Source organism: Sinocyclocheilus rhinocerous, unplaced genomic scaffold (assembly GCF_001515625.1).
Source record: "Sinocyclocheilus rhinocerous isolate Xijiao unplaced genomic scaffold, SAMN03320098_v1.1 scaffold185, whole genome shotgun sequence".
Lineage (NCBI taxonomy): Eukaryota > Metazoa > Chordata > Actinopteri > Cypriniformes > Cyprinidae > Sinocyclocheilus > Sinocyclocheilus rhinocerous.
The window spans coordinates 1,197,223-1,207,513 of NW_015662163.1; the positions used below are offsets into that span (position 1 = coordinate 1,197,223).

Below are 10,291 nucleotides of genomic sequence, written 5' to 3' on the forward strand. Positions count from 1 at the left end.
CAGACCACAAAATGTATCGGAGCTATTTGAATTCTACACAGAATGCTATATTTTATGGCAATATGGATGAGATTGTGGCTGGCATACCCTGTCAAATGCGGCTTTACGGAGCTCAATGGCTCTGAACGGCTCTAGCCCGAGCTGTGATATAAACAAACGCTATTGGCTATTTAAAAAAGGGGCGGGGCTGCTTGATATGTCCCGCCCTGTCTTCCTGTTTCAGTTAAAATGACGTCAACACATAGAGTAATGCTGCGTGTTTCTAAGCATTTCAGGGGACCTTTAACAAGGATGCCTCTATGACAGAGGTACACATACGTTTACATTAAAGTGAATTTAAGACGTATTTTCATCTGCATCCCTTATAAAGTTTTACTGATTGATCTTTTCTTTTTTTCCATTTTAGTCAGAGTGTGTTGAATGTTTAAGTTTATTATTGCTTGAAGGTCTTGCAAAAATCAGACGGAATACTGTTAGCATTATATTAGACTAAAGAATTGTTTAAATAAAAATAATAAATAAATAAATAAACTGTGAAAAAGAAGACCGTGATCTTTGAAAAATGTTTTTATGCTCATAAAGCATTACATTTTTTGTTGCATTTACAGTTTTTACAAAGGTTTTCTCATCTTTTCATGTCCTCCAGGCAGCAGAATTGGCCATTAAATTTTTATCTCATGACATGGCTGTGGACATCAGTCAGGTCGTCGGGCCACGCCTGATTCAGCTCAGAAAGTACAATGAGGTATGTTTCTTTTATTTTGTTTTTCAGGTATAGAATCACATTAAGTATATAAAACTCTCTATTTGACATTGACATTTGACAGATGCAATTTTGAGCAGAAATACTGAAAAATCCCTCCAAAATACTAGGCCTAGCTTTTTATTCTTTCTAAGTATTGTGTTTTGAGAGCGGCACACCAAGAGGAAATGGTGCTTTCAGTGCGCTTGTTTGCCCATGTGTGCGAGTGTATATTTAGTGTATGACACAAAAGCAATGTGACCGCACAAAAACCTCACAGACTTCATCTATCCTTTGGCGTCCTCGAGCCATGGACCTGTTGAGATACAAATGTTTTTTTTTCTTTCTTTCAGGCTGCTGAGCTCTACCTCAACCTGGACCTCATTAAGAACGCCATAGACGCATTCATTGAGGGAGAAGAATGGAACAAAGCTAAAAGAGTGGCCAAGGAGCTCGATCCAAGGTGAGCCCTTAGCAGACTGGTCGCCCCTAACAACGCTACAGCCAACAATGTGAGAGGGAGGCAGTGAAATCACTCTCTCGCTGTCAGAAAAATCACTCAGTGAAACAAATGAAGTGCACGACAGCACAAGGCCAAAGAGGTGCAGACGGCCTTCGCAGTTTATCTCTGACTGTCTTTTATTTACGGCCGGAAAAATAGGTTTAGGAATCAAGTCTAAATGCTTTCCCGTTCTGCATGAGGTGTATTCTTAAGTAGAATATATATTTATGTCTTATTGAAAATACTATGACGTCACTCTCTATAAGAGTTTGCCGTTATTGAGGTTTTGTGACATTTCCTCTCATCACAGGCTAGAGGAATATGTGGACAAACGCTACAAAGAGCACCTGAAAAATCAAGGCAAAGTTGACTCCGTAAGTTCACATTATCAAATTAATTTATGTTTTGTTTTTAATCTATTTTCTGCTTTTATTATTAGAGATAGTACAGAGAGGACTTCAAATGATGGGTCAAGGTTTGGCTGCTTAGCCTTGGCCAGTTAGATGCTGGAACTACATCAAAATGGAAAAGCTTTTCATCAAATGTAGATATAAAATAAAAAATGATTACAACATTGCTACACTATTGATAATAGACAACTGAACTTTAAAAAAAATTTTTTTTTATTTAAATTAAAATTTTTATTTATTTTTAATTAAACCAAAAAAACATTTTTTTTTTTCATTAAACCAAAAATTAATGACTGAAATATAGCCACAATTTTATGAATCACAATTTATTTTATTGTAATAACTTACATTTATTAGCATATTGCAAGCGGCATATAAATCTAAATATATCATTATAATGTAGTAATGTTTGTACGTTAAAGCAATAGGCCATGAGAAGCTACTAATAAAAATATCAGCCATTGTTATGATTAATGTAATTATTTATTATTATTAATATTTTTAATGTTTATTAGTAAATTATTCAATTTAATTATTAGTGGTTTTAATTATTTTAAATCCTAATTTGTCCTAATAGTTTTAATTTTATTTTTCCATTTTTCAGTATTCATTTTTATTATTATTATTATTATTATTATTATTAATGGTCATGGATATTTATTATATTTATAAATATAATTAACATGGTTTATTTTGATATTATTAATATTAATATATTATTTTATTTTTAATTAAACAAAAAATTAATGACTGAAATAGAGCCACAATTTTATGAATCACAATTTTATTTTAATAACTTACATTTATTAGTGTATTGCAAGCAGCATATAAATCTAAATATGTCATTATATTGTAGTAATGTTTGGCCAATAGCTGATTTTATTTTGGAGGACTCTTAAAAGCATGAAATTGTCTTATTTTTCCCCGCCTGCTGCTTCTGACATCACATAGTTGCCATTGAGATAAATGAGAATACTAGCAGATAGCTTTCTCCAAGTATTGTAGACCACCTTGGGAGACCGAAAGGGAACAGGATTGTTAATCAAACTCTTGTCGCCCACATGAGCAGCATCATAGCTCAAAATGTCAGGGAACTGCTAGCTGTCAGAATCCTGTTTAAGTTCAAACAAATAAAATCTATTTCCTAGCAGTGGAAGTTGAGGTTAAATGAGCATAACATAATACCGCAGACTGCAGCTCCTCCGCTCTGGTACTTCATTGTTTTCAGTTACTGTTGGGAGGAGAGAAAAATGGAGATGATTGGCTTGATTCAATTTAGAATAACAGATATGAGTCACCAAATTGATGTGAGTGCTTGCCTCTCATTGCAATGCTTCACTGGCAGTTTGGTTACAATCACGGAATGATGCAGGTCAGGGCTTTTTATTGAAAAGAAAGAGAATGTTAACGAGGAAACTAGTTTAATGTACACTTACATAATAAAATGTAGGCAATCAAGAATGTGCTATATCATATATTATGTTGTGTGTGAATGAGAGGACATTTTTTTTTTTCTCATCTTTTTGACTGTACGTTAAAGCAATAGGCAATGAGAAGCTGCTTTAAAGGCTTATTGTTATTAATAATAATAATGATAATACTAATAATACTACTAATAATTACAGTCATTGTTATGATTTACGTAATTATGTATTACTATTCATATTTTTAATGTTTATTAGTAAATTATTCATACATTTGAATGAATTTTTATTTAATTTGAATCAATTTAGTTATTAGTAGTGCTGGGCGGTATGACCAAAAATTTATATCATGGTATTTTTCAAAATTATACCGGTTTCACGGTACATGACGGTATTTTTTTTCATGCATGACCGGGTGTTAACCATATTTTCTACTGATTGAGAGAGGAAATACTGCAATATACCACACTAAATAGTGACTAAACACGACCCCTTTTAATACATGTTAACCAGGAGTCACTCTCATTTATAATCGCGGCATCGTCTGATAAAATCAACATGCATCTACACTAAAGAGCGGCTATGCGGTTGTTTTGGTTATATTACTTTTTTGCCTCATGCAGCGCACTGCCTGCGTCTGAGTAACAATATTATTCATATTATTCATATTATTAATGGTCATGGTTATTTATTATATTTATAAATATAATTAATGTATGTTTTATTTTGATAATATTAATATTAATATATTTTATATTTTTAATTATAATTCTATAATAATAATTTATAGTAATTTGAGTATTTTTAGGAAAAGTTAGAATTATTTTAAATCCTAATTTGTCAGTATTAGTTTTCCTTTATTTTTCGGTCAGTATTCAATTATTATATAAAATATATTAATAATAATATAAAATATCAAGTTAATTATTATAAAAGTATAAAATGTATTATTAAGGATCATATAAAATGAACAATTATGTTAATAATAATATTAATTTGCATAGCTGTTTGTTTTCATATTTTTAATAATAAAATTATTAATATTTGTAATGTTATTGATATTACAATATTATTAATATTTGTAATGTTATTAGTAATTGTATAATTAGTTTTAAATTTCAATTTGTCCTAATAGTTTTCCTATATTTTCAATCAGTTGGTTGGAGTAGATGTGGTGGCTGCCCTTGACATGTACTCTGAGAGAGGACAGTGGGAGAAATGCATCGACACAGCCTCGAAACAGGTGCCAATTCATCTGCTCTTCCCCCCAGACATGTCAGTGTGGAAACATGGCAACATTTTCACAGAGTATCTGCCTTTCCCTTCTCCAACAGAATTTCAAGGTCCTGCAAAAGTACATCGCTCTGTACGCCACTCACCTGATCAAAGAGGGTGAGGCAGAGAAAGTACTCAACCTTTACACTCAGCATGGCGTTCCCGCTTATTCACAGGTACATCCAGTCATGTCTGCATAATGAATCAAACTCTTTTATTTTACAAAAGAAAGCAAAATGATGCATGATGCATCTCCTTCAAGCATAAGGACTTCTGGATTTCATCAGAAACATCTTCCCTTCCTTCTTGCAGAACTTCAACATCTACAAGCGGATGTTCCTGGAGCTGGTGAGCGTAAGGGACCGGGATTGTGCGGAAGCTTATCGGATGTGGGCCGATCTAAGGGACGTCCTTCTGCTGCTGGTGAGCTCTGGGTTGGGAAATTATTTAGCCAGTATTGATTCTATATTCAAGTGGGAAATAGTGAATCTTACAGTATCTCTGTGCTGTGCAGTGTGAAAACCTGAGCAAGTCTTCAGAAGCTAATTCTCCAGCCCATGAGGAGTTTGAGCAGATGCTGCTGGTTGCTCACTATTACGCCACCCGCTCTGCAGCCAAAGGCATTGACCAGCTGGTGTGTATATACTTCACAGCAGATCTTTGTTATGTGTTTTACATATGCATGTTGATATCACATAAATATATTTAATATAACTTTCACTACCATTCAAAAGTTTGGGGTCAGTAATAAAAATAAAAAAAAAAGTTTAATATATTACAATTTTTATTCAGCAAGATGCATTAATTTGATCAAAAGTGACATTTATAATGTTATGAAATATTTCTCTTTCAAATAAAACTATTAAGCAGCACTACATTTTTTTGAGCACCAAATCAGCATGGATCATGTGACACTGAAGACTGGAATTGCTGCTGAAAATTCAGCTTTTCCATCACAGGAAAAAAATGACACTTTAAAATATATTAAAATAGAAAACTCTCCACTTTAAATTGTAATATTATTTCACAATATTACTATTTTTACTCTATTTGTGATCAAATACATTTAAAAAAATCTTAATGTCCAGACAACGTTCACTACTGCAGATATGTCTGGTCTTATTGCCCATAATCATCAGTTCTTGTTGTTCTAGAGAAAAATATTTGTTTTCATGATCTTTTGTAAATATATAGTATACGCGTTTCTGCTGTTGTAAAAAAGGCAGTAATAAAGTCCTGTTCCACATTATTTCCTGCTGAAATTTACAATTTTTATTGATAAAAAGTTCAAAGTGTTGTCAATGCCTTGTCATATTGCCTTTCAAATGTGTAATTTCCATGTCACCAAACACAATTGGAAAAATAATGACTGATTACAAAAATGTTTCCAAAACAATCCCCTACCTCCAATCGGCTTAGTCCAGCCCCAATGTCATGCCATCGGTTAAGCCAATGTTGACTTAGCATAATAAACTGGGATAGGATGTGTATTTTAACATCCAAAAACATTACATACTTCACTTTTATGTTATCTGTGTCACTGTAATTTTGCATGTGTGTTTACTTGTCTACAGAGTTCAGTGGCAGCCAAGTTGTCCATCTCTCTCCTGAGGCACACCGAGCTCATTCCAGCTGACAAGGCCTTTTATGAGGCCGGCCTGGCAGCCAAGGTGAACTCGCAGTGAGCCCAGCTCCAAACACACACACATTCACTCATAGCTGCTTCAACCATTCATGTGAGACAGAGAACAGGATGGCAGCTAAAAGCCCTGGGAAATTGGCTTAACTCTCCTCTGTTTGCTCCAGTAAGAGCTCACAGCAAGTGTGAATAATTTGATTCGCAAAGCAGTTTGAGTTGCCTCGCATTGTGAAGACGAAGTGGCGATGTGTCCTCTTTCTGGAGTTTTTTTTTTTTTTTTTACATTTCTTAAACTTTTCATTTTTAATTTGAGCTTCTTCAGTTCTGTGTGTCACTGATGAATATTTCTCATGCAGGCTGTGGAATGGGAGAACATGGCTTTTATCTTCCTCAACCGCTTCTTGGATTTGGCTGATGTAAGTAAAGACTTTTGATTGTGTGTGCAGTCTGATGTGTATCTTTCAAATTAAACAAACTTAAACATTGCAAATCACTTGAAAAGACTCCCCAGTTATTCATTGACTGTACAGACTTTACAGAGTCAAAGGTTGGGGACATTAAGTTTTTTTTTAAGGGGTGGTTGATTGTGATTTCACTTTTTTAACGTTAGTTAGTGTGTAATGTTGCTGTTTGAGCATAAACAATATCTGCAAAGTTACGAAGCTGAAAGTTCAATGCAAACGGAGATACGTTTTTTAAAATTCTGGCAATTTAATGCCTACAAAAACGGCTGGTAGGGACTACAACAAGTTACTTTGTGACGTAACAAAGCCAGATAAACCCCGCCCTCGGGAACATGCAACAAAGGGGGCGAGGCCATGCTGCGCTGCTTTAGAGAAGAGGAAGAGAAAACTAGAGGTGCACGTAAAAATCTATTCATATATGAATCGCGATTCTGTCTTCTAAGGATTCTAATGGATTCACAAGTTTCAAAATCAATGTTCTAAAGCAGCGGTTCTTAATACTGTTCCTCACATCCCCCTGCTCTGCACACGCTCTGCATCTCTCTCTCTCTCATATTCAGATCATCAGCTCAGCTCTGTTCCATTTATACACTTATTTTCACATAGCTATGAGAAGGCCCATCGCCTATTTCTGAGGGTGGGGCTTCATAAAAGCAGGAAATGATCAGCGTATTTCTCAGAGAAGGGACAGAGCGGTGTGGAACAAAGGTACATTATGTGAAAAATAATGCGTTTTTTAAAAAACGAAGCATTAACATGTTAGACTGCACCCCATAAACACAATCAAGCCTAGAAAAAAAACAGTGAACCCCTTTAAGAAAATATTTTATTTAGTGAAGATGGATTAAATTAATCAAAAGTGACAGGAAAAATATTTATATCGTTAAAAAATCTATTTCAAATAAATGTTGTTCTTTTTAACTTTATATTTTTCAAAAAATATTAAGCAGCACAACTGTTTTCATTGATGATAATAAAAAATGTTTCTGAGCAGCAAATCATATTAGAATGATTTCTGAAGGATCATGTGACACTGAAGAGTAATGGCTGCAGAAATTCAGCTTTGCCATCACATAAACAAATTGTTTTAAAATATTTTAAAATAGAAAACATTTGTTTTAAATTGTAATAGTATTTCACAATTGTACTGTTTTTATTGCATTTTTGATTAAATAATTGCAGCCTTGCAAATTAGGTGAGCAAAAGAGACTTCTTTAAAAAATATTAAAAACATCCTACCAACCCCAGACTTTTGAACAGGATTGTACCTTCTAAGGAAACTGGTTTCAGACAGACTTCCAAGACCTCATAATGTCATGTCTAATGATCTAAAACAAATTTAAGTGAACTTTAAACATAACCAAGTCGATATTTATAACAACACTGCTTATTACTGAGTAGAAATGGAATGGAATGGACAAAATTGACATTTATAAATTATTTTACTGCTTTCAGCTGCTCCTTCAAGTGCTATTTTTGCCATTTTTATTGTACTGTTTCTAATAACATTCTTTAAATGACCTCATTTCAGCAATTGTTCTAAATTCTCAGGGCATTGACGAGGGAACATTGGATGCTTTAGATCACACAGACTTCCAGGATACAGATATCCCATTTGAGGTCCCTGTACCTTCAAAGCTACATTTCACTGTAAGCCTTCGCCAAAAACACTGCACTGGTGCCAGTGTATTTAAAAAAAAAAAAAAATGTTATCCTTTGTGTAAACTCTTCCCATTGGCTGTGTTTCAGGTGGAGAAGAGGGAGGAGATTAGGGAGTGGGTTCTGACTGTGTCCATGGACCAACGGGTGGAGCAGGTGCTGCCGAAGGATGAGAGAGGCACATATGAAGCCTCACTAGTGGCTGCCGGCACTGGCATCCGGTCCCTACCTTGCGTCATCACAGGTGAGGCAATCTGCACAAAAGACTGTCCGGTGTGAAGCAATGTTTCCTTTAAATTGCTTGTGAACTGGCTCTTTTAAAGGGACAGTTCACCCAAAAATGAAAATTCTGTAATTTACGCACCCTCATGCCTTTCCAAAGCTGTATTGCTTCTGTGTAACACAAAAGAAGATTTATTTTTTTTCCATGCAGTGAGAGTGGGGCCCATTAAGTTCTATTGTAAAAACAGCTGAAACATTCCTCAAAATGTCACCTTTTGTGTTATCAGAGAAGAAAGAAAGTTTTGAAGGTAGTTGATGACAATTTTATTTTTGGGTGACCTGTACCTTTAGATGTGTGATTATAAAACACAAAAGTATCTTTATTTTTCTTCTTTTTATTTGGAACACAGGTTACCCTGTCCTGCACAATAAAATTGAGTTCAAAAGACCAGGGATGGCAGCAAATAAAGATGACTGGAATAAATTATTGATGGCTACAAAGGTACATGTTAGTCATTGTTACCTCTGAGCTTTCACAATTAGTCTTCAATCACACCGCAGTCGTTTAATTTATAATTAATTTGTTCTCTTGATCAAAAGTTAACACTCGGGACTGAATTTATTAGCGTGTGTTTTGTTGAAGTAAATGTAAATGCTCTCTTTCGATGAATTTCATCATCGTTTTTTTTCCTTGGTGCATTTGCAGTTTTCGCATTACTTCACAGTTTGTCCCATTCATCCTGCCTGGGGTCGCCTGCGGTGCTTTGATCATGATTGCTTGTTTTTGTTTCACCCTTTAGACCACTCACAGTCCAGAATGTCAAGATGTGCTGAAATTTATCACACAGTGGTGCGGAGGTCTCCCTTCAGCTGGATATTCCTTCCACTAAGACTGGGGAAGGTGCACAATATCTATTTCTCTATCTGTCATCATCCTGTTCTTCACTTTCTCGCATTTGCCTCCCAGCTGTTCTGCTTAAACATTTAAACAGTCTTTTTCATTCTCTTTTCCAAAGGCAACATTCACTTCTTGGTCATCATTCCCTGACCATTTTTTTATAACTAAAGTATCATAAGGTGAAGATACATGAAGGTAATTTAATGCGCGTGTTAAATATGCTTGACTGCAGAAAGCCTTTGAATATAATCTGTAAGTAACTGTAATACATACGCCACTAGTTCATATAAGTTGGATATTTTGATATTTAAACACTAAATAAAAAACGAATACTTCATAAAGATTGTCATTGTTCTCAAGGACATTTGTATGAGGATATTTGAAATGAATATTCAGCTGAAATAAAAAAGCTATTTTATAAATCAGAATTATTGTTGGTTAGGTGTGATAACGTTTCTAAACTTTCTAAAGGATGTATGCCTGTTGTGCAACATATTTTAAATAAATTAATTCTAAGACATAACTCATCAGTGGCGTTCACTGGTGTAATTTATTTTTATGTATAATGATCAGCTGGTTTATGATAATTAATAGTCACCTGTCAAACAACGCCATCTTGTGGAGACCATAACGTGTTGGGGGTGAAAGAGGACACTCACACTTGTGGCCTCGTACAATTTTCACTTCTAATGATGTAATAATAATGTGGAGTATTCCTTTTTATTTCGAGCCAGATTTTGTTCCATAAAAACGCATTAAACTATGAGGCATCATTATACTGCAAATATTTTAATATGTAAAAATAAACATCAAAGAAACTAGTAGACTTGTGGGTGGTTTTGATTTTAATTTCTAGTTATTATATAACTGGACGGATCATTACACTGATGGTTTGTAGTTGAATTGCTTGTATAAACAGACAGTAAAGAAAAAAACTGTCACAAGGAATGATTTATGGGGGTCAGACCTACTAAATAAGGCCTGAACAAGCAAAGTCAAAAGGTTTGGGAGTCAGGGTTAGTTAAAGTACATATGCTTATTTATGTAGTATATATA

At 34.4% G+C, this 10,291-nt stretch overlaps 1 protein-coding gene across 1 annotated transcript in view; it reads left to right on the top strand.

Moving 5' to 3' along the window:
• LOC107727571 (intraflagellar transport protein 172 homolog) overlaps nt 1–10,007 on the top strand; it is a 42,110-nt gene extending 32,103 nt beyond the window's left edge. Inside the window, exons 37-49 of the mRNA XM_016537470.1 lie at nt 647–745; nt 1,096–1,205; nt 1,555–1,618; nt 4,235–4,321; nt 4,413–4,529; nt 4,666–4,776; nt 4,868–4,987; nt 5,928–6,023; nt 6,349–6,408; nt 8,008–8,106; nt 8,206–8,359; nt 8,748–8,839; nt 9,138–10,007. Of these exons, the coding sequence (XP_016392956.1) occupies nt 647–745; nt 1,096–1,205; nt 1,555–1,618; nt 4,235–4,321; nt 4,413–4,529; nt 4,666–4,776; nt 4,868–4,987; nt 5,928–6,023; nt 6,349–6,408; nt 8,008–8,106; nt 8,206–8,359; nt 8,748–8,839; nt 9,138–9,227 (1,299 nt within the window). The 3' untranslated portion in view covers nt 9,228–10,007. The remainder of the gene's footprint in view (nt 1–646; nt 746–1,095; nt 1,206–1,554; nt 1,619–4,234; nt 4,322–4,412; nt 4,530–4,665; nt 4,777–4,867; nt 4,988–5,927; nt 6,024–6,348; nt 6,409–8,007; nt 8,107–8,205; nt 8,360–8,747; nt 8,840–9,137) is intronic.
• The last annotated feature ends 284 nt before the right edge of the window (nt 10,008–10,291 follow it).